The following is a 24,137-nucleotide window of genomic DNA, read 5'->3' as shown; positions in this document are numbered from 1 at the left end:
AAAATCTGGATTCTTCAATTGCACAGCTTCCTGAGAATGCTGAATAAAAGAATAAAAAATAAATCAAAGGAAGTATTTGTCTCAAAATTGGAAGTCTTTGAAATTTATCTGAAAAATAGTAATGACAGCATGAAGTCTGTAGCAGCATTTGAATAACTTCAGTAGGAGTTTTAAGCCTGATGGATAGAATAAATAATATCAAAACCAAAACATGTTATCATATGGCAGTGAATAATTGATGAGAAATAGAAGGAGTAGATGGGAAGTCAGTTATATAGAAAAAGTCATTTTTATGTTAAATGTATTGTGAGAACTATTTAATGTATTGTTGTTGTTGTTGTTTTTCTTTTCTTTTTTTTCCTTTTTAGTTGCTAGGAGGTGATGGATGTTTCTTTCCTTCTAAATTTATTTTGTGTGTGTGATACATTAAATATATATATAAAATGCCTTCAACCTATCAAAGTCTACATGTGGTCCAGAGCCATAAGACACACAGCCCTCGCTGCTATTTAGCACCCCAAAACCACAGGCACAGTTGCTTTTCCTTCTCATGCGCTCAAGGAAAAAACACCACCCCAAAAAGTGGGGGGAGTCAAGGGCAGGATGCTTGCTGAGCAAAGAGCATAGGACAAACAGAAAACACCCTTGAAATAGCTATAAATGTGTTGATGCACAAGAAGGCATCAGAATTAGAACAGCAGCAAACTGTAATAACGGCATGTAACGGACAGGGTTTTCAAAGTTCACACATGATATCCAAAGCTATAATCCAACCGCATCCATCTCAAGAGCTTTTGAGTTTTGCTTTGTTTTAATAAATCTTAAAACTTGTGTTTGTTAAATTTTGCTGCCTCCCTTGTTTTATCTGCTTTGCTACCATACCTTGTTGGGGATGGAATGATCTGCCAATGTGAGTTCTCTCCATTTCTCATTCCCCACCCCCCAATCTGAAATTCAGTTCTCCACATTTTGGCAACAATATGCAATTTGGTTTGTTTTTTTTAAATGCTCATGAAAATTATTCAGCATTATATCTCCTAATAAATACATTTTTTTGTATGCAATTGTGACAAGTGTGCACATTTTTGCAAGCAGTTTCTCTTAATAGGATGTGTTAATGCACACTTTCCCCTTATATATACATTCTGTAAATTCTGGTTGGAAAACTGCATCACAAAATTCGGATAGGTGCGAATTTGGAAGAATAGGAATGTTTTGGTTCTCATATTGTTTCGGCAAGTGCAGATTTGATTGATTCTGCTTCAAATGCAAACTGAATCGAATTTCTCCTGCATCCTTATTTTGATCATCAGTACCTTTGTATCTGGGACGCGGGTGGCACTGTGAGTTAAACCACAGAGCCTAGGACTTGCTGATCAGAAGGTCGGCAGTTCGAATCCCCGTGACGGGGTGAACTCCCGTTGCTCGGTCCCTGCTCCTGCCAACCTAGCAGTTCGAAAGCACGTCAAAGTGCAAGTAGATAAATAGGTACCGCTCCGGCGGGAAGGTAAACGGCGTTTCCGTGCGCTGCTCTGGTTTGCCAGAAGTGGCTTAGTCATGCTGGCCACATGACCCAGAAGCTGTACGCCGGCTTGGCCAATAAAGAGAGATGAGCGCTGCAACCCCAGAGTCAGCCACGACTGGACCTAACGGTCAGGGGTCCCTTTACCCTTACCTTTGTATCAGAGATGGGAACCTTCTGCCCTCCAAACGTTGCTGTACTACAACACCCATAACCTTCGGTCCTGCTGGCTGGGGCTGATATTAGTTGGAATCCTGAAACATCTGGAGAGTCAAAGTTTCTTCTCACTCCTATTTACACTCAGGGTGCCTACAAACTGCCACTATTTCACAGGAGGGATTCAGAGCACAGAAATTTAAGCTTTGGGCAAATTAAAGCGGAATAAAGTGCAACAAACCTGCTTTTTTTTTTTTTTAAGGAACTCTTTGCAGATGGGAAACTGTGGAACAAATGAAACAATTAGTGGGAAGATGTGTAAATATCCTGTAAGCAAATGAGGCTGAATGCTTATTGTCATAGAACTGCCCCATAAACAAACAAGAGAGAAGGCTCAATAAAGACCAGGATAGTCAAACCTCCAACTAAGCTCTGTGCAAGTAAATCGGAATGACTGCCAAACAAACTTCTGTTTTGTTTGGCGTGCTTCTCCCAAATTAATAACCACCTTTCTTGACCCAGCAGCCATGGGTGTAGATAGGATTTTTGGGGTGGGGGGTGAGGAGGCCATTTGTTAGGGGGACAGGCCTTTTGTTGTGGGGGGGCAGAACCTCAGTTAGCTATGTATTTTTATTTATTGGCAGTTCCCTCACCGTGATAAGTGAGGTTACAGGGAAACAGGCAGAGGGCCTTCTCGGTAGTGGCGGCCGCCCTGTGGAACGCCCTCCCATCTGATGTCAAAGAAATAAACAACAATCTGACTTTTAGAAGGCATCTGAAGGCAGCACTGTTTAGGGAAGTTTTTTAATGTTTGATGTTTTAGCGTGCTTTTAATATTCTGTTGGGAGCCGCCTGAAGTAGCTGGGGAAACCAAGCCACATGGGCGGGGTATAAATAATAAATTATTATTATTATTCAAGTTGGTGGCTTTGAAAAACTTTTTCATATTCTCCAGTGTGCAACCACGGGGTTGCCGTTCTGTGATTGGACTTGTTGAACGGTTCATTTATCCAGTCTGTATAATGTTTATTGCACATGTAATTTGTTAAGATACAGTTGTACATTTATCCACTCCATGTTTACAGCATCTCCAGGCTTTGTTTTGCACATGGCACCTTAGTATGTTTGTTGCTTGAAGGGTTACAAGCCTATCTCTATTCTAGTTATTATTCTAGTAAATTTGGTTTTATACTTATAAGTCAGTTTGTGGTGGTGTTGTTTTGTTGCATAAATATACCGGTATATTGCCTATGCCCATGCCAGCAGCCACAACTGTCCCAGTGAGTGCAACTCCACGAGAACCTCCCTTGATCTCTTATAATAGCAAAGGTGCCCACTTGTCAGGTGCCAGAACTGAGTTCTTGTTGAGTTCCAGCTTGTTCCAGAGCTGACATCTATAGGTTGGCCACCTTCTCCTCCCGGGGGGGGGGGTCTCTCTGCCATTGTGCCACACTGGCCACAACTGAGATAGCACCGTGGAACCACACAGACTCACACGCAGCATTATTTACACGGGTCCTTTATTAACACACGTGAAAACAGTTTGCGCCTACGGGTGGTAGCGTGCATGTGTGGGTGGTCAGAGGGCCATTTTGTGCAGGTCAGAGAGAGAAAGGGGGGTCCCTAGCCCTCCGGGATCCGTGTGAAAACGCAGCTAAGTGAAATCCATGCGGGGAGAGGAGAAAAGGGGAACGGAGAAGGCGAGGCAGAGTGAACGAAGAGACAGGTGGGGAGCGGTTTATAGGACCGGCTTGCAAAGGGGAAGACCGACTGAACTCCGCGCACCCAGGAAGTAACGCTACAGCAACGGCCCCCAATCTGCAGGGGGGGACCCCCAAGGCCTTGTACAAAGGCCATCTATCCCATAAGACTCTACAGGGGGGCAGAAAAATGGGAAGGGTCAGTGCTTGGCACCAACTGACAAGGGTCAGATTTACGAAACTTCCGTCGCGTGGTACATCACGGTGACCACAAAGTCTGTTGGCGATAGTGGGCACTGCTGAGCGGTTAAGCTGCTCCCTGTGCTTTTTCCAGCCGCCGTGGGTGGAGACTGTCCGTTGGCAAGTCCTATCCAACCGAGAGAGAGAGAGACAGAGAGCGATGCAGAAGAGCTGTAAAGAGATGTCTGATCTTCAGCTGGCAGAGCGGCCAAGGAGACACGAGTGGATTTGGAGGTCTAGAACTGATGTTGCTGTGAGTCTAGCAATATATTTTGTCAGAAGTTGCCCAGAGTGGCTGGGGCAACCCAGTCAGATGGGCGGCATATCAGTAATAAGATGATGATGGTGATTCTTCCAAATCACCAGTTTTATTCCGCCCACCCTCCACTCCTTGCAACAGCTTGAAAGGGGGCTAGTGTGTAATTTTCCCCATGTGATCCTTCGCTGGTACTCAATTAGACAATTATTTTCACAGGATTCCAATGCGGCCGTTGCCAAGTTTCTTCTCCTGGCACTTGCCCCGATGTTTGCTTTAGATTTCAAGGTTTGTCCGGCCTTTTCAAGGTTCAATCTTTCCTCCAGCTCCTCAAAGGGTCATCGGTTCTCTCCCCGGTCTGCCCCAAATCCTCTGTGCTGAATTCGCAATGTTTCCTCTCTCTTCCTGCCATACTTCCGGCAGTTCCCCTTTCCCCACTCCCCTAGCTCTTAGTGCCATCTAAAGGGCAAGGTGGGAGGTGGAGAGGGAAGAGAGGGAAGGAGAAAGTCCCGAGACGGAATGTGGATTGGGAAGAAAGAGACAAGATGACCAAAGGACGGTCCCCACTCCCCCGATGGCGCACGCATGATGCGCACACCGAGGGAAAGAGGAGGCCTGCCACCAAACACACAGACGTGGTTGCCTAACATAGATACACAAAGTTGAGGAAGGCCCTCTCCAATGCTCCTTCCCCCAGATATTGCCATTCCCCTCCCCGCTGCGGAAGGAAAGTCCCTTTTGTACACACTGTACGTTTAAAGCACATTATGTCCCCCAAAGAATCCTGGGAATCATAGTTTGTTAAGGGTGCAGTGAAATGTAGCTCCGGCAGGGATGAACTAACACTTCCCAAGATTCTCTGGGGCAAGCCATGCGCTTTAAATGTGTGGCGTGTAAAGCAGCCGATTCATCTCCCCCTTTCCTTCCGCCGTCCGTTTCCACCCCCGCCTTGTCCCCCCGTCCCCAGCCTGTTCCACTTCTTTCCTCACTGTAACCTTGGCCAATACTGGGCAAGGTCAGGGTCCCCACCAGGGACTTGGACAGGAACAGACACTCCTGGAGAGATTAACCCTAGAGAGAGAGAGACAGAGAGAAGAGGAAAATAGTCAGGAAATAGAAGGAATTCCCCCAAACGTTATGGGCTGCAAAGCCCAGTCTTTTCAGTTCAGCAAATAAATGTACAGTGGTACCTCGGGTTACATACGCTTCAGGTTACAGACTCCGCTAACCCAGAAATAGTGCTTCAGGTTAAGAACTTTGCTTCAGGATGAGAACAGAAATCGTGCTCCGGCGGGGCAGCAGCAGCAGGAGGCCCCATTAGCTAAAGTGGTGCTTCAGGTTAAGAACAGTTTCAGGTTAAGAACGGATCTCCGGAACGAATTAAGTACTTAACCCGAGGTACCACTGTATAAATATTGGGTTGCAGCACTAAGTAGCTTGTTTCATTGGTGCAAAGCGGTTGCACAACCAAATTCTCATACCCCACAAGTGTCCCGGGACATCACACTTCCCTCCTCCCCCACGAGAGCATGGCAACCATTTGGGGTGCCATGATTTTGCACCCTCAAGTGCTTTTTCGGGGCATGGCGAGAAAAAAAGTGCTTCCTTTGATCTCCCACAGGTCACATGACTCCCGCGGGAGCACGGCCAGGAAGCCTTGTGTCCCAGTTTTGAGACTCAACATGTTGGAGGGTATGAACACTGCCTACTCTTCTCCCTGATGCATGCCTGCCCCAATCTGTTCCAGGGGCTCCCTCAACCCTCCGCAGCAAATTTGGGATTTGCCCAAGCACCCATTCATCCTTGCACAGACGAAGTAAATATGCTGGGTACCACCCTTCATGAACCAACTGTGCCAAACTGAAAAATGTTGGCCTATTGTAGGCAAAGCATTTAGGATTTGAGGAGCAAACCAAGTTTTTGCCCTAGTGAACTACCCTGACTGCAAGGAAGGCAACGCAAGAATTAATATTCTGACAAAGGTTAAGGAAGGACAAGTTCCTTGCAGAGGTTTTTGAGGCCCTGAAAGATACGTTGCGACCTGCTCCTTTGCTTTCAACAACTGCCTTGTTAACGGCAATTTGTGAAAGGAAGGGCAGGTCCGTATACTACCCGCTGCTGTCTAAATCAAGACAGCCAGGAAGGAGGTGAAATGTCCCCTCCCAACAGCTCAATACTTCCACACAAACGCCTGCCTCCTCCTCTGAGAATCCAGAGGTTATAGACAGATATGGCTTCACTAGGTGGAAGAGGGTTTTCTGCTGCACAGTCTAGGTCAGGGGTCAGCAAACTTTTTCAGCAGGGGGCCAGTCCACTGTCCCTCAGACCTTGTGGGGGGCTGGACTATATTTTGAAAAAAGAAAAAGAACAAATTCCTATGCCCCACAAATAATCCAGAGATGCATTTTAAATAAAAGGGCACATTCTACTCTTGTAAAAACACACTGATTCCTGGACCATCCATGGGCTGGATTTAGAAGGCGATTGGGCCAGATCCAGCTTCCAGGCCTTAGTTTGCCTACGTACCCATCGTCTAGGTCAGGGGTCAGCAAACTTTTTCAGCAGGGGGCCGGTCCACTGTCCCTCAGACCTTTTAGGGGGCCGGACTATATTTTTTGGGGGGGGAAATGAACAAATTCCTATGCCCCACAAATAACCCAGATATGCATTTTAAATAAAAGAACACAATTCTACTCATGTAAAAACACACTGATCCCCGGACCGTCCGCAGGCCGGATTTAGAAGGCGATTGGGCCAGATCCGGCCCCCGGGCCTTAGTTTGCCTACCCATGGTCTAGGTGCTCCTTATCTGACTCCTGAAATATCTAGCTTTCTTTCTTTCCCCCCAAAGCTTATGTGTACACCTGATTTGCAGAGTGGTCCTATTAAGACCCACTGTGCTCAATGGAACTTGATCTCAGGTAAATGTGCACAAGAATACAGCTGTTAATTGTTTACACCCTGGCCTGTGCAAAAAAAGGGGGGGGGTGTCTCATGACACATCAGCAGCTGCTGGAAGGAAAAAGCAAGAACTTAAAACAATATAAAAGTCCACACTTTGCTTTTTAACAGGCAAGAGTTCTGGGGGACACGGGTACTTGTAAACACGGGTGGCTGTAAGGTTAGATTAGAATCTAATCTTAGTAGAGTCTAATAAAGGCATTCAATATTGCAGTTCTTGTTTTTTGACAGTCATACCTCACATGGTATGCATACACACCATACCTTTAAAGCACATAGCTTCCCCACAAAGAATCCTGGGAACTGTAGCTTATCCTTGACAACGCTACAATACCTAGCACCTACCAAAAAAAATTATAGTTCCCAGAATTATCTGCAGGATGCCATGTGCTTTCAAAGTACAGTGCGTATGGAGGTTATGTTACATTACCCCAATTCTTATGTCTGTCCTCTCTGTGTCACTCAGGTTTGATCGAGATTTCCCTATCCTTATGAAATTAAAATAAAAACTTATCCTATCTTGCCTGCAGACTATTGGGCAAGAAAGACAGGGAAGATATGACCTGTGTATTGAGTAAGGTAAAGGTAAAGGGACCCCTGACCATTAGGTGCAGTCGTGGCCAACTCTGGGGTTGTGGCACTCATCTCGCTTTATTGGCCGAGGGAGCCAGCGTACAGCTTCCGGGTCATGTGGCCAGGATGACTAAGCCACTTCTGGCTAACCAGAGCAGCACACGGAAACGCCTTTTACCTTCCCGCCGGAGCGGTACCTATTTATCTACTTGCACTTTGACGTGCTTTCGAACTGCTAGGTTGGCAGGAGCTGCGAATGAGCAACAGGAGCTCACCCCATCGCTGGGATTCAAACCGCCTACCTTCTGATCGGCAAGTCCTAGGCTCTGTGGTTTAACCCACAGCGCCACCCGTGTCCCTAATTGTATTGAGTACACTTCTGCAAATAATATATTGTGCTTGCATGGGAGGCAGACAATAGAGTCCTGTGGCATAAGTGTCTAGACACTACAGCATGCTTCTTGTGCATGAGAAGCTTCCATTCCAGGGCTTATTTGCAGCTGTGCAAGTAGCAAGGCATGCAGAGAGCTGCTCTGTGCTTCAGCATTTGCCAGAGCAAAGGGAAACTGCAGGGACAAAGCTGGAGCCAGAGGGGAAGGGGAAGCCCACTCGCTGGCAAAGCTCCCTCACTCACTAGGAATGGCAAGATCAAGGTTGATGCCCACAGAGCTCAAATGGCAGAGAGCAAAAGCACTGGTGCAGTTCTATTCTGAAGCTGTAGCTTAGTGACAACGACTCTGACCCGAATTCCTGGAGAACTGCTGCCAGTGAATGTATCGGCCACATACTGCGTTAGGTGGACCAATCATGGTCTGAATGAGTATAATTTCTTATGCTCCTGTGCAGTAGGACAGGGCTGAACAGCCACACCCCAAAGCCCAAAACTGGAGTGGATTATGCCTGACCGTTTGAAAGAAAGAAAAAAGTCACTTCCAGCTTTCACCCAGTTGCCTGGCTTTGGGGAGCCTTTCGCAGAATTTGAAATTTCATGTTCAGTATCTTTTCCTTCCTGGGGCTGACTATTGGCTTGTGGTCTCTATAAAGGAAGAGTCTAAGTCAGAGTGCGGTAGCTGAAATTATGCTAGGCGTATGTGCACACCAGCCTTGACAAGTGAAAAACACACTGTGTTTGTTTTAGCAGAAGCTGACAACACACGTTTTTAACTAGCGCTCCAACATGGCAAGGACTGGAAAGTTGTTTTATTCATGCTTTATGCAGAAGGTGGGATTTCTAAAAATGCATACTAGAAGCCACATTACGCATTTCACAATATAATCACTGCCCAGGAAGGATTCCAGCATTCCTTGTGCTTCTTCCTACATGGCTCTATATGGGGATTTTTTTGGGGGGGTACTTCCCATGGCTGTTAAGCAACTGTGGCTGACCAGTGCCCCATCTCCTCTTCCCCACCAGTTGCTGTAAACCCTGCTTTAGCCCAGATCCCTGGTACCAGGCTCCCATCCCTTCCCTCGCTCCACACCGGCCATTCCCCCAGCCCTTCTATTACCAGTAGAGGCCCCATTGCTGGAGCTCAGGTTATGAGAGGAGAGCTGGGAGGGCGTGTATGAATCGTAGCTTCGCACGGACGAGCCGCCGGGGAGCATGCAGGAGTAAGACGACGTCTGGCTGGCCACGGGGGGCACGGCCTGCTGTTGAGGGCAGACAAGATGCGACAGAGGAAAGGAGGTTAGCGGTAGCAAAGGATCTCAATTAGCCTTCCTGCCTGCCTGGCTCTGAACATGTCTCTTTAAGGCAGCTCCAAGGTGTGGCACCTCAGGCCACGCCCCTCTTCCCAGGCCACACCTCCTCTCCCCAGGCCACACCCCTCGCTGGTCCTGCTTCACATCCCAGGTGTCTTTGCCTGGCTAGGACATGGAATCTTGAACTCCAATAATGCCTCTTCCTTGTCTGGATGGAAGACCTCTGAAGATGGTTCAGAAACTTCAGCTGGTGCAGAATTCAGCAGCCAGGTTGCTCACCGGAGTGAGACGGTTTGAGCATATTACACCGATCCTGGTCCAACTGTACTGGCCACCAATTAGTTTCCGGGCCCAATTCAAAGTGCTGGTTTTGACCTATAAAGCCTTAAACGGCTCAGGACCGCAATGCCTCAAGAACCGCCTCTTTCCATATGAACATACCCGGACTCTGAGATCATCTTCTGAGGCCCTCCTTCGTGTGCCTCCTCCTCAAGAGGTCTGGAGGGTGGCAACACAAGAACAGGGCCTTCTCTGCAGTGGCTCCCCGTCTGTGGAATGCTCTCCCCAAGGAAGTTCGCCTGGTGCCTTCATTATACACCTTTAGGCGCCAGGCAAAAACGTTCCTTTTTAACCAGGCCTTTGGTTGATCCGATTTTACATCCTATGTCCTTTTAAAATGTTTGGGGGGGCGGGCTATTGGGTTGTTGTTTTTATTTTTATTAGGTATTTTGTCGTTTTATATCTTGATTTTATTCTGTGAACCGCCCTGAGACCCCCGGGTATAGGGCGGTATATAAACTCAGTAAATAATAATAATAATAAATAATAAACTAGCCCAGTGTTTCCCTAAGTGGGCAGGGCGAGGGCACTGGAATGATCCAGGGGGGCGGTAGTAGCCTCAGGAGCAATTGCGTAGCATTGGTTACCTCATTGCAAGGAGTGAGGTTACAGGGAACCAGACAGAGGGCCTTCTCAGTAGTGACGCCCGCCCTGTGGAATGCCCTCCCTTCAGATGTGAAGGAAATAAGCAGCTATCTTATCTTTAAAAGACACCTGAAGGCAGCTCTGTTTAGGGAAGTTTTTAATATTTAATGCTGTATTGGTTTTAACACTCGATTGGGAGCTGCCCAGAGTGGCTGGGGAAACTTAGCCAGATGGGCAGGGAATAAATGATAAATTCTTATTCTTATTGGATAAAAATAAGGGGGCAGTGGAAGCATTAAGAAAGAAAAGAAAAGAAAATTAGGAAAAACCATTCGTACATTTTTCATGTGTTGTGTAATGACACTTAACCGCCAGGTGAGGCGCTGTTGCGGGATGGCAAAAAACGCCTCCCCTGGATCCTGCAGTCGTGCTGGAGGCGAGGGGCTTTCCTGGTATTGGGTGGACCCTTTTCAGCTTCACCCAAGCTTAGGGAACGGACCACCGCTTGCCTGCCTATTTGTCCAATGGCAGGCAGGCTGCGGCTTCAAGGTGTCTGGTTTACAATATCTCCCTTTGTTACGTCCCAGGATGTAGGACGTAGAAATACAGATACATAAAAGAATGCACATTTGTCACTGCATCTTTCTGTTTGTTCGCTTAAAGAAGGTAGATTTCTAGGGGGATGGGGTAGGCCAAATAAGTTTGGGAACCTCTGAACTTTCACCTCTAGCAAAACAACCTCTAACAATAGGAAAGATTCTCATCTGTTGCCCCGCCCACTTCTTGCCTTTGGCCCCACCCACCCTGGCATGTGGCCCTCGGAAGCTTGCCCAGAAGGGAATGCATAGCTGTCAACTTTTAGATTTGAAAATAAGGGATCAGCAGCCTTGAAAATAAGGGATCAGTAGCCTCACCTGTCCTGGGGACATTCTACAGGATATCTAACAATCCGGGATAGCAACGGGGAAATGGCGCTGGAATAAGGGAATTTCCCACAAAAAAGGGAAGGTTGACAGCTATGGGAATATGGTCTTTAGTGTGAGAAGGGGTTCTGAGAAGCTTACCTGAATAGGGAGGCTGTTGGCCATAGAGAAGGTGGGCAAGGGCGGAAGGGCGCCATAGTTGTTGCTGAGGGCGCTTTCCGTACGGCCCAACATGGTGCCTGTAACAGAGAGAGAAGTCATGTGGTTGTCAATGGTGGATAGCCCTTCATACTGGGGGCCAGGGCCATGTTCAACAGGGCCTCCCTGAGACAGACAGGGATGGGTTAGCCAAGAAAGAATGGGGGAATGGGAACGAGTCAGCCGGGTCCATGGCCCTCACCTGACCCCGTCGGCTGAGGGAGGGACTGGTAGACAGTGCTGCCCGCGGAGCCAAAACTGCTGTTTATGCTCAGGTGGCCCCCGGTGCCCCCCGCCTGGCGCCTCTGGTTCCTCAGCTTCTCCTCCCGGCGCCACTTAGCTCGGCGGTTGGAGAACCAGACCTGGACATGGGGGGAGAACAGTGGAACGGAATCAATGGGGAATGAGAAGGAAGCGTAGGTTGGCCTGTCCCACAGCCGAGCGGATCCCCTTGCCATACCTGGATCCGGGCCTCCGGGAGGTCGATCTTTGCTGCCAGGCGTTCACGGGCAAAGACGTCAGGGTAGTGAGTGCGCTCAAATTCTGAGGAAGATGGGAGGGCGAGGGAGTCAGAGTTTTGGAGACAGGTTCCCCCTATTTCCCCATCATTTATAGCCCCTGGTGAAGTAGAACCTTGTCCCATGTTCTTACACCCAATTACAGCATGCCTTAAGGGGCATAGGAGGAACGCGGGTGGCGCAGTGGGTTAAACCACAGAGCCTAGGACTTGCCAATCAGAAGGTTGGCGGTTTGAATCCCCGCGACGGGGTGAGCTCCCGTTGCTCGGTCCCTGCTCCTGCCAACCTAGCAGTTTGAAAGCAGGTCAAAGTGCAAGTAGATAAATAGGTACAGCTCCGGCGGGAAGGTAAACGGCGTTTCCGTGTGCTGCTCTGGTTCGCCAGAAGCGGCTTAGTCATGCTGGCCACATGACCCGGAAGCTGTACGCTGGCTCCCTCGGCCAGTAAAGTGAGATGAGTGCTGCAACCCCAGAGTGGGTCACAACTGGACCTAATGGTCAGGGGTCCCTTTACCTTTAAGGGGCATAGGACTGTCATATAACTTTGTCAGTGCTCAAATTCCTTATCACGCCAGCAAAGTATATCTGAATCAATCTGCAAAACTGTACCACGGGCTCAGGACTATTTCTTAGCTGAACACAACAAGTAGGGTGTGTATTGGAAGAGTGGCAGCGTAGAACCATCTCCATCCTGCCCACTAGTGGAGCACAGGAATATTGCATTATCCAGGTAGCTCACACCTGCTGTTCACTTCCGCAGAGATGCTCTCAATCTTCTGCTGGGGTTTAACAGCCCTGCAGATGTCATCCACTGTGTCACCTACTGTCATGCCCACAGGATCTAACTTCCCTCTTCAGGGGATGAGACTTTAGTCTTTGAGGAATTGCCGATGGCGCTAGCCATGATCAGGCCTGCTTGGACCAGTTCAGGAGGAAGCCACTCTGCCAAGCAGCATCGCTTCTCTGACTCCGAGGACTCTGGTCCAGAAGCTCAACAAGAACCAACATTCTCTGTGCCATAGAAATTTATAGCTGCCGAAGCAGGCAAGGCCCCTTTGATCAGAAGCAGAGGATGTCCACTAACTCCCCACTCCTGCAGCTGCTTCTTCCTTCTTGTCTTCTTTTCTGGCTCCCTGGAACTATGTTACACAGAAAGACTAGCACCTACTACCAGAAGCAGGGGGACGCGGGTGGCGCTGTGGGTTAAACCATTGAGCCTAGGACTTGCCGATTAGAAGGTCGGCGGTTCAAATCCCCGCGACGGGATGAGCTCCCATTGCTCGGTCCCTGCTCCTGCCAACCTAGCAGTTCGAAAGCACGTCAAAGTACAAGTAGATAAATAGGTACCTTTCTGGTAGGAAGGTAAACGGCGTTTCCGTGCGCTGCTCTGGTTTCACCAGAAGCGGCTTAGTCATGCTGGCCACATGACCCGGAAGCTGTACGCCGGCTCCCTCGGCCAGTAAAGCGAGATAAGTGCCGCAACCCCAGAGTCGGCCATGACTGGACCTAATGGTCAGGGGTCCCTTTACCTTTACCAGAAGCAGGCAGCATGGGCTGCAGATTCTCTGCTTCCATTACATGAGGGCCTGGTGGGAAAAGACAACTCTCTCTAGAGCAGCCTTTCTCAACCTTTGGGTTCCTAGGTGTTGTTGGACTACAACTCCCATCATCCCTGAGCTCTGGCCTTGCTAGCTAGGGGAGATGGGAGTTGTAGTCCAACAACATCTGGGGACCCACAGGTTGAGAAAGGATGCTCTAGTCTAGACCAATCTGTCCAGCTCTTGACCACACCCATCCTGCTCTCCTCAGGCCTTCCTCCACACTATCCTTGAGTGTTTTTGCCTGGCTTGAATGTGTCCTTGAACTCTGCTCCTGCCTCTTGTTCACCCAGATGGAGAGTAAGAGAGCGGGGAATGTGTGGAAACTAGCCTATGGTACATAATTCACATCCATAGCTCTGCCCACTGGCCCCGTCCACCATGCTCAGGTTGGCCAGAAGAGAATGCAGCCTTCAGGGTGCAAATAGTCCCCTATCCCTGCAGACCAGCTTATTGTTTAAAATTGGCACGGCTTGCAAGGCAAGGTCAAGAAAGCAAGCTGTGCATCAAGGCTGCAGTACCACTCTGGCCCACCAGATGGCCACACACATCTTCTCCTCTTAGGTCCCATCTTGATATAACAAGACTGCCACAACGGATTAAAAAAATTTATTACATTGTCAGCGAAGAGCCTCTGAACATATGCAGAGTTACCGTTTCTCGTGAGAGGAGCCTGGTTTTTCGGAAAACAAAATATCAATCTAAATCACACAGTCTAGTTCGGAAGATTAAGGATTTCCACTGTGTGAGATTTAGTGCGCTCCATACTGAGCGTAACTGTGTCTTCCCACAAAAAATTCTTCTGCCGCCACCGACAGCGCCAGAGGAGTTTTAAAAGCTGCACTCGTGGCAGCACTGGTGCCTTATCTGCAACTCCTGTTTGAATGGGAAGTTCTTAAAGGTAAAGGGACCCCTGACCATTAGGTCCAGTCGTGGCCGACTCTGGGGTTGCAGCGCTCATCTCGCTTTACTGGCCGAGGGAGCCAGCGTACAGCTTCCGGGTCATGTGGCCAGCATGACTAAGCCGCTTCTGGCGAACCAGAGCAGCGCACGGAAACGCTGTTTACCTTCCCGCTGGAGCGGTACCTATTTATCTACTTGCATTTTTATGTGCTTTCGAATCGCTAGGTTGGCAGCTCACCCCGTCACGGGGATTCGAACCGCCAACCTTCTGATCGGCAAGTCCTAGGCTCTGTGGTTTAACCAACAGCACCACCCACATCCCAGGATGCATCAAAATGACCTTGGTTTCCCCCTCTCCATCTTCTTCACCTGCTGCCATCTAACAAGTCAGCATAGGTAACAGAAGGAAGAGACTACAGGAGTCAACCCTGTTTAGCATCGTGATGACACACACCCCATTTGGAGGGAACTGCAACTTGGGAAGAATTGAGAGGCTATACCCATGGAAGGCTAGCGCGGGTCATGGGGTCTCCCACATCAATAAAACACACACGCACAATCTCTTCCTAATTCCCTTCCTAATTCACATGTACACGGTGCAGGCTATCCAAGCAGGAAATCAAATATGGATGGAATAAGAAGATTTCCAGCCATAACCTGCCTGATAAGGATGGCAACCCCTCAGGGTGAAGGTAAGAAGACTCAAGTCTTAGACTCCAAGCCTAACCGGCTGGATGGCTCTCTGGATAGCTCAGTTGCGGGGCTGGCAATGCCAAGGTTGCAGGTTTGATCCCCGTATGGGACAGCTGCATATTCCTGAATTGCAGGGGGTTGACTATAATTAGTTTGAATTGTAAGGTGGCAAAGGCACATATGTGCAGATAGAAAGCGGTGCTACCCACCTCTGCACACCGTTTATCAGAGGCAATTGCCATGTGTTCATTGTGGGATGGATGAGTCTGCCTTGTTTACCTTTAAGAAAAGCTCTCTCAGTTGCAACTCAGTTAATGCGCACACACGATGTGCACACACATCTGCTAAAAGTGCAAACAGCGGACGCCGTTTTTCTTTCCCTCGCTCAAAATGCTCCAGTTTGGGCTGCTAACCAGAAAGATGAAATTCTAGCCAGCTGGCAACCTCACCTGTTGTCAGCCGCCTTTGTCCCTTCCTCACCTTTCTCCAGCGCCTCTATCTGCTCCTGGGTGAAAGACGTCCGGTTCCTTTGCAATTTGCGCTTCAGCTGCAAACGGATTTGGGACTCATCTAGGTCTTGGGTGCTTGCACCTTGCGGGTGCTCAGTGTCCAAGCCACTCTCCAGCTGCTGGCAACTATCTGGTGGTTGGATTGCAGAACGGAGATATGAAGAAAGGAAGGCACACACACCCACACACCCACACACCCACACCCTTACATCATCTTCATTTATTAATCATGATTCCTATTGCAGGTTAAATGTGCAAGGTGGTTGTACTTGTTATTGAGAATGAACGAGTAGTATGGTAGGCTAGGACTGGGGAGATCCAGGTTCAAATCCTGGTCAGCTGTATTATTATTATTATTATTATTATTATTATTTTACCATCTTTTATTGTTGTTGTTGTTGCTGTTATATTGTATTATCATCATCATCATCATCATCATCATCATCATACCATCCTTCATCTGTAGATCTCAGGCCAGTTCACAACATAAAATTACAATATACAGTGTGGTACCTTGGTTCTCGAACGTCTCCCTTGACAAACATTTTGGAACCCAAACGCCAAAAACCCGGAACTAAATGCTTCCGTTTTCAAACGCGCCTCGGAAGTCGAACGGCTTCCACTGTGTGTTTTTCAATTTTCTCAATTGAATCTGCAGACAGCCCTTTGTGCCTCAGTTTTCGAACGTTTCAGAACTCGAACGGTCTTCCGAAACAGATTAGGTTCGAGAACCGAGGTACCACCATATATATATATATACACATTTATATACTTTATATATATTTATTATATTTATATTATACACACACACACACACACACACACACACACACACACATATACACATGAATTATGGTGCTGGAGGAGACTCTTGAGAGTCCCATGGACTGCAAGAAGATCAAACGTATCCATTCTTAAGGAAATTAGCCCTGAGTGCTCACTGGAAGGACAGATCCTGAAGCTGAGGCTCCAATACTTTGGCCACCTCATGAGAAGAGAAGACTCCCTGGAAAAGACCCTGATGTTGGGGAAGATGGAGGGCACAAGGAGAAGGGGACGACAGAGGATGAGATGGTTGGATGGTGTTCTTGAAGCTACCAGCATGAGTTTGATCAAACTGTGGGAGGCAGTGGAGGACAGAAGTGCCTGGCGTGCTCTGGTCCATGGGGTCACGAAGAGTCGGACACGACTAAACGACTAAACAACAACATACACACACACACACACACATATATATATATATATATATATATAACATAACAAAAATAAGAACAAAAGCAAACCAGTAATTCCCCTCCTCAAGCACATTTAAAAGGACATTTCTTGCCAAAGGCCTGGTTGAAGAAGGTGTATATCTCACCCCTTCTTTAAGGTGCTCGTCAGTAGTGCGCATGGTCCCACCCCCCCTATATTATCCTCACAACAACCCTGTGAGGGAGGCTAGGCTGAGAGACAGTGACTGGCCCAAGGTCGCCCAGTGAGCTTCATAGCTGTGCACTGATTGGAAGCCAAGGATCCACCGTCCTAGCCACAAGCTCAAACTACTAAACCGTGCCATTTCTCTCAGCACATCGGTGACCCACTGCAAATCTGAACCCAGGACTTCTGAGGAAGGGCTACAGTTCATTGGCACAGCGTCTCATTTGCATACAGAAGATCCTGGGTTCAATTCTCTGCATCTTCATCTAGGCCTAGGAGAAGCCTGTCTGAAACCCTGGACAGTCATAAATTTGTATGATCCTCTTTGAAAGCCATTCAGGCTGTCATAGGCATTTCACAGGAGCCAATCCCAGAGTTAAACTGTGCACTGTGTGTCTCCCCACCACATCCCACAAACGCCTTACTTTCCCCCCCAGTTCCCACCCACCCTCCCCAACGAAAACAAATTTCCCGCGTCGGGTAGGGAAATAGCCTGTCCAAATAACATTTAGCAGACTCGCCAAAGTCAGACCAGAATCAAACCTGCATAATTTTTATTCCAACCTCGAAAGGGGAGATTTTAGGGGCGGATTTTAGAACCTAAGGAAACCCCTGATCGCCTCTGCAAAAACTGGCACAGTTCGGCAGTTGCCCCAACAGGCGCGCCATTTTGATTTCCCATGATGCTCTAGCGTACCATTTCTCTGGGGCACTATGAGACATTAAAACGGCGGCTGGATCCACTTGGTTACTTTGGTTATTATGTGTTTTAAATACTATAAACAGCTCTGTGATCTTCGGGTGAAGGGTGGCATATAAATTAATTAAAAATATATAAACGTATTCCCCTCCTCACCTCCCGTTAACTCTGCCAAGGCCTTGCTGACCAAGCCGGGCCACTAAAGGGCACCATGCCCAGGGTACCCTCACACCTAGAGCCAGGCCACAGGGGGTTACACCCCTAAACTCCTCCAGCCCAAACCCCCCATCTTCCATCTCAGGCCTGCATCCCACATGCCTTCATCCTACTGACCAAGAGTGCCGGCTCCTGTGGGCCGATGCACTTTGGAGTCCCCCAATCTTTTTTTGAGGGACACAGCTTCCTCGGTGTTCAGAGGGCTCCATGTCACGACATCGCGTCCGGCCCCCTCAAACCTCCAGAGAAGTTGGTGCTTCTGCTACTGACCTCTAAGCCTTGCTTTCCACACACACACACACACCACTCTTCTCTCATCCTGTCTCTCCCCCCCCCCCCCCGGCTAACTGGTATGGTGCTTGTTCGCAGTGACAACTGTTCGTTAATAGTTTATAAAGAGTTAATGAATGATTAATTAGTCGGTGTTAAGAATTCGTTAATCCATCACTGCACATTCAAGGTGCAGAACCGATGCCGGTTGCAGCGTTGGGTGTCTGTGTGTGTAGAGAAATAGCCAGAGTTTTCTTCCACTGCAACCCCAAGACATATGGGGTTAAGAGTCGGGGAGAGAAAAGCCAACAAATGGAGGCAGGAAGGGGAGAAAGAGAGGCTGAGCCGATGAGGCTGAAGAGTTCAGGCCTCTTGCAAACAAGAAGTTCTCATTCAGCGAAGCGTCTTTCTTGCGTTTCCTGAGTTGGGCACGGAAGGGAGGGAGACACTTCTTTGTGGCTGGCGCAGTGCAAGGGAGACCACGGGTTTGGGGACCGGGGTCTCCAGGAGAGGGGGACGGTGGGCGGGTTCGGGGAGCCCACGAGGGTTTAACCTTTTTATCCCAGGGGAGATGTGGTCTGAACGGTGACCTTTCTTCTGCCGCCGCGAAGCCAAGCACTCAGATCTCCGCAGGCGACGCACAGCCACGGCATCAGCCGCAGTGCTCTAATGCGAGGCGACACTGCCTGCTCCCTTGCCCCCCCTTCCCCGAGTCCTTTGCAGCCCCCGAAGCAATGAGATCCAAAAGGCCCCCTTGGTGAAGAGTGTCTCTGCTTGGCCCGGGCCCAGACATAGTGTTGTCAGGATCCCTTCCCCCTTTCCCCGCTGCTCCACTTTCCGCCCCAGCCCCCAACGCACCCCCCCCCCACGACTCGCCCCGGCTCCGTCCCCACATCCCCATCAGCTCTGCTTTCTCTCTCTCTTTTTTTTTTTGCTGAGAGATCTTTGCAGAATGCAGAAGGAGGAAACACACTTGTATAAGCCCGGAGGGGAAATGAGGCGGGAGGGAGGGGCGGTGATGGTGGTTGATGGGGGGGGCGGAGGGGGGAGAGGTTGAGGAGTGAAGGGAAGTCAGAAGAGGGGAGGCCATGCATAGGATCTAAAAACAGCACAGATGGACGAACACATACGGAGAAAAAAACACACACAGAGAGAAACAGCAGTGGCATGGCCTGTCTTTGTAGATGGGGACCACACGATAACAGAACCCGGAACATCGGGGTGGAAGTGGTGTGGGTTGTTAGGAACAGGGCAGAAATATGTTCAGACGCGACCCTATCCAAGTTGCACTGAGAACCCAAGCACAGCTGTCCTGCAAAATCTGTGCTTTTCTGCATTTTCAAACGCAGTTCATCAAACCCAAAAGAATGTGCACCCCCCCAAAAAAGAGGCATACAGTGGTACCTCAGGATGCGAACGGGATCGTTCCAGAGCCCCGTTCATATCCTGAATAGAACGGAAGACATGACTGTGCATCTGCGCATGCGCGGGTCGCGTTTTGCTGCTTCCGCGCATGCGCGTGACATCATTTTGAGCGTCTTCGCATGCGCAAGCGGTGAAACCCAGAAGTAACGCGCTCCGTTGCCGCGGAGTGTAACTTGAGAACGCTCAACCTGAAGCACATTCAACCCGAGGTATGATTGTATATTGGCGAAAGCATGCATAACAGTGGGTGTGTTTTTTGGGTGGGGGAATTGATAAAAATGCATTGTGTTTGGGGAACTTGCTTGAGAAGGCGCATCTGTTCAGAGAGAAGGAAAACGAAAACGCACACAAATTTCCACATTGACGTTTTCGAAAAAATAATGTTTGCAAACCGATGCAGAAACGGAGTAAAATGAACGGAAAGGTTGGAAGCAGGTTGGAAGAGAGAAACCAAAACCGGAGAGATTCCTCCAGACCGGGTGGGTGATCTAGCGGATCAAGGGGATCAGAAGTAACATAACCAGGTGGTTAGGGACACAAAATGGCCAGCTGGACAGGGACACAAAATGGGCCGCAGAGATTGTGCAGCATATTTAGAGTTAGCTCAGTTGCTAGAGCATGAAACTCTTAAATTCAGGGTCGTGACTTTGGGCCCAACCTTGGGCAAAAGATTCCTGCATTGCAGGGGGTTGGACTAGATGTCCCTCGTGGTCCCTTCCAACTCTACAATTCCATGAAATCACAGGCTATTTGGTTATCAAATAATTTGGACATGTTTTTCAGACAATAGATGAAAAGCCATATATTTGCTTCCTTGAAGTCTTGATGGGGACAGAAGGCTATGTCACTAACAAGGCATCTTATCAGTTCTGCACCTGCCAACGTTTGGTTTAGCTGCTGGAAGGAAATACCAGTGGTACCTCGGGTTACATACACTTCAGGTTACAGACTCAGCTAACCCAGAAATAGTACCTCAGGTTAAGAACTTTGCTTCAGGATGAGAACAGAAATCATGCTCTGGTGGCGCTGCGGCAGCAGGAGGCACCATTAGCTAAAGTGGTGCTTCAAGTTAAGAACAGTTTCAGGTTAAGAACGGACCTCCAGAACAAATTAAGTACTTAATCTGAGGTACCACCGTAAGGCAGAGTTCCTTCTCGGTAGTGGCACCCACCCTGTGGAATGCCCCCCCCCCCCGATGTCAAAAAAATAAACAACCATCTGACTTTTACACATCTGAAGGCAGCCCTGTTTATGGAAGCTTTTAATCTTTGATGAATTATTGTATTTTAATATTTTGCTGGAAGTTGCCCAGAATGGCTGGGGAAACCCAGCCAGATGGGCGGGGTATACGGTAAATAATAAATTATTATTATTATCATCTGTGACACGTGACTCAACCACATGAAGGATAGCAGCAGTTGTCAGGATTTATCACAACATGAGTTGTTTCATTATTAGAGAGCAATAAGCCACAGGCATAAACTTGGTGGAGGTGATTTAGAATTTCAGCAGCAGTTGTCTCAAAGTTATCCTCTGATTAATTTTATGCTGTCTTAAAATTCTGTTACATATGAATGTTTGCGTGTAAATCGCTTTGAGTTACTTTTTGTAAAATAAAAAAGCGACTAATAAGTTTAAGTAAATTTAATAATAATAATAATAATAATAATAATAATAATAATAATAATACTAGGAAACCACTCAAAGCATCTCCAGATGTTACTAATCACTCCCCACAAGGGTCAACCTGGGGCACTTCCTCTTTCATCTACAAATGATAGATAAACTCTCTCAATAAACAGGATGGACCTCCTGAAACTCTGTGGCCTGGGAAAGGAGGGGGAGGAAAGAGCAGTATATCTCATCTAGATACTAGGCTGGGCAGCACACAAAGCTAGTGTGGGAATTGAGGCTCTAGGCAGGAGTGTTTGATGCTCAAGTGGTAAGGGATCCAGTCTAGGCAGGAGTGTTTGATGCTCAAGTGGTAAGGGATCCAGTTATGCGATGGCAGTTCTCATCGTTTTAGAAGGCTGCAGAGCCTCATGGGTTAGCAAAAAGCAAGAGGAGGTTGGGGCTGAGGATTTCATTAAGGACCCCTCTACCTCCCCCCCCCAAAAAAATCCAAACATTGGGGATGTTCATCCACCCCAATGAATGAATGCCTCACAACTTAGCGGTACTAAGTACATTTGATCTAGCATCAGTCTGCTGCTGTCAAAGATTGCTGGCGCCCAACAGCACCACCGAGGGGCAAATGCCCAAGTGAAATTGGTGATTCACTGAGGAGTGCAGTGTCCCTCTAGCCCAGCCTTTCTCAACCTGGGAGCCCCCAGATGTTGTTGGACTACAACTCCCATCACCCCTAGCTAGCAAGGCCAGAGCTCAGGGATGCTGGGAGTTGTAGTCCAACAACATCTGGGGACCCACAGGTTGAGAAGTGCTGCTCTAGCCACTTTCCAAACCGATCTCTAGAGTGATAAGGACTAGTAACATGCTATTTATTTAATATAAAAAAAACTATGAAAAGGAAGATTCTATTACCATAAGTTGGAGGACCCTAGTTCTCCACTTCTGGGATGTGTATGTGAGATGTGAATGAGAATATTTGTCTACTGATGGGTAGGAGTTAAGAAGTAAAATGGAAGAGAGGATAAAAACAAGTGCTAAGGGTTGGTTATAGAGCAGAAACTTGCCTTAGAGTTGGCCTTAGAGCTCAAAACCCTGCTTCAAGCATTTGGCAGCCATCTTCCTTTTTTTCGGGAACAGGAGAGCATCAAAGGTTTGGGACTTGATGTTGAATGGGCCTCGAGCCTGTGTTGCTTTCCTGACCTTTTGCCAACTTTGTTTTCTCATCAGAAATTGGATGAAGTCCTCTAAAGAGTTGTTTAGAGGTAACATTGCTAAATAAGCAAGCAACTTAGCAAAGATCTCAGTGACAGCAAGCACTGCAATGGAAGTCAGCTTGAAGAACCCTTATGGGGAAGACAATGTGGAATAGTTATCCCATATTATTGCAATTGCATTCAATTGGTAATAATTTGAAGTCTGTGGTATAAGAATATAAGGAAAGTCCTGCTGGCTCAGACCAAAGGTCTGTGCAGTCAAACATCCTGCTTCCCAAGTGGCCAAACAGATGCCACTGAGAAACCTATGATGGAGATGTGAAGGTGCCAACCCTTCATCCCACTTCCCCAGCAACTACAGAGGCATATGCTGTTTAGTCGTTTAGTCGTGTCCAACCCTTCGTGACCCCATGGACCAGAGCACGCCAGGCACTTCTGTCTTCCACTGCCTCCCGCAAAAGCATCAATTCTTCAGCGATCAGCCTTCTTTATGGTCCAGCTCTCACTTCCATACATCACTACTGGGAAAACCATGGCTTTAACTATACGGACCTTTGTCGGCAAGGTGATGTCTCTGCTTTTTAAGATGCTGTCTAGATTTGTCATTGCTTTTCTCCCAAGAAGCAGGCTTCTTTTAATTTTGTGACTGCTGTCACCATCTGCAGTGATCACGGAGCCCAAGAAAGTAAAATCTCTCACTGCCTCCATATCTTCTAGAGGCATACTGCTCCATAAAGCCACTGTAGAGGCCTATCCTCCATAAATCAACCCAATCCCAGTTCAAGAACATAAGAAGAGCCTGCTGGACCAGGCCAATGGCTCGTTGAGTCCATCATCCGTGTTCTCACAGTGGTCCACCTGTGAAAAACCTACAAGCAGGACCCGAGCACAACAGCACTCTCCCCTCCTGCGGCTTCCACCGACTAATATTCAGAAACATTACTACTTCCGACTGTGGTCACTGGAACCAATGGCTACTGCCGCAGCTTATGACAGTGGGCCCCGTAACTGAACTGTGGGATTGCGGAGCATGCCTTCTATGGACTCTGTGTGAACATGCCACATTGCATCCAATGCACGGAGGTGAGCTGGTTACCCCTTGAGATAGGGGCATGGGAAGCTGCCCATATACGGAGGCAGAGCACTGGGTCCACTTAGCTCAGCACTGTCTACACTGACTTGACAGTGGCTCTCCAAGGTTTCAGACTGAAAACCCAAAATGTTGCCATGTAAAAGGGCACCACTTCCTTAGGTAAGGACTTTGAGGGAAACCCAGAGCTTCCTATTGTTATCAAGAGTATACCCACATCTAGGGATGGGTGAATCTCTTAGCTTTAGCTTCTGCTTTTCCCCATCTTCAGTTCAGTTCTCCACATTTTTGCATCAGCTTGCAATGTCTTTTGCAAGTCCTCACAAAAACGTAGAGAGTGCACATTTTCCTGAGCAATCTCCCCTTAACCCCATACATGTTTCATATGTTGTTCTCACTTAAGTGCATTTTTAAACGCAATTGCCCCCCTAACATGCAGGTTTTTATGCACATCACTCGATGGGAAAGTTGCATCACAAAATTCAGAGAAATGCAAGTTTCGGGCAACAGCTGTGTTTTTGGCTTGCATTTTCTTCCGGCGAATTCAGTAGTTTCGTATTAAAAAGCAAATTGACCTGAACTTCTGCCTCAAACCAACCCAGCACTGATATCTGATACAATATGCAGGCAGTTCCAGAAGCAACAACAATTCTCTGAGCAGGACTGGGCTTCAGCCACTGTAAACGCATCCCACAAAGTCTTAGGAGTGATGTTACATTGCAGGGAGATTTAAATGGTGGCTAGACCTAAGCACCTGTTGGCCCTGGGCAGGTGTCAGCACATAGAGGGCAGTGGGCCAG

At 48.1% G+C, this 24,137-nt stretch overlaps 1 protein-coding gene across 11 annotated transcripts in view; it reads right to left on the bottom strand.

The window, feature by feature from the left end:
* Positions 1–24,137, bottom strand: part of LOC310747988 (paired box protein Pax-6-like) — a gene marked incomplete at its 3' end in the record, with an annotated part of 131,241 nt that overhangs the window by 60,484 nt on the left and 46,620 nt on the right. For 6 of the 11 annotated variants that reach the window (XM_083583478.1, XM_083583479.1, XM_083583476.1 and 3 more), the window contains exons 4-10: positions 15,346–15,504; positions 11,615–11,697; positions 11,357–11,516; positions 11,098–11,195; positions 8,917–9,058; positions 4,870–4,945; positions 3,602–3,869 (exon numbers count right to left, since the gene is read on the bottom strand). In XM_083583478.1, the coding sequence (XP_083439604.1) occupies positions 3,746–3,869; positions 4,870–4,945; positions 8,917–9,058; positions 11,098–11,195; positions 11,357–11,516; positions 11,615–11,697; positions 15,346–15,504 (842 nt within the window). Of the gene's footprint in view, positions 1–3,181; positions 3,870–4,859; positions 4,946–7,746; positions 8,445–8,916; positions 9,059–11,097; positions 11,196–11,356; positions 11,517–11,614; positions 11,698–15,345; positions 15,505–24,137 lie in introns of those variants that run through there. The other 5 variants (XM_083583483.1, XR_014541051.1, XM_083583484.1 and 2 more) reach the window with 5 other exon arrangements.

The sequence above is a fragment of the Podarcis filfolensis genome (assembly GCF_964270895.1).
Source record: "Podarcis filfolensis genome assembly, chromosome: 13".
Lineage (NCBI taxonomy): Eukaryota > Metazoa > Chordata > Lepidosauria > Squamata > Lacertidae > Podarcis > Podarcis filfolensis.
The sequence above is the reverse complement of the archived record's forward strand: the minus strand, read 5'-3'. Positions and strand labels throughout refer to the sequence as shown.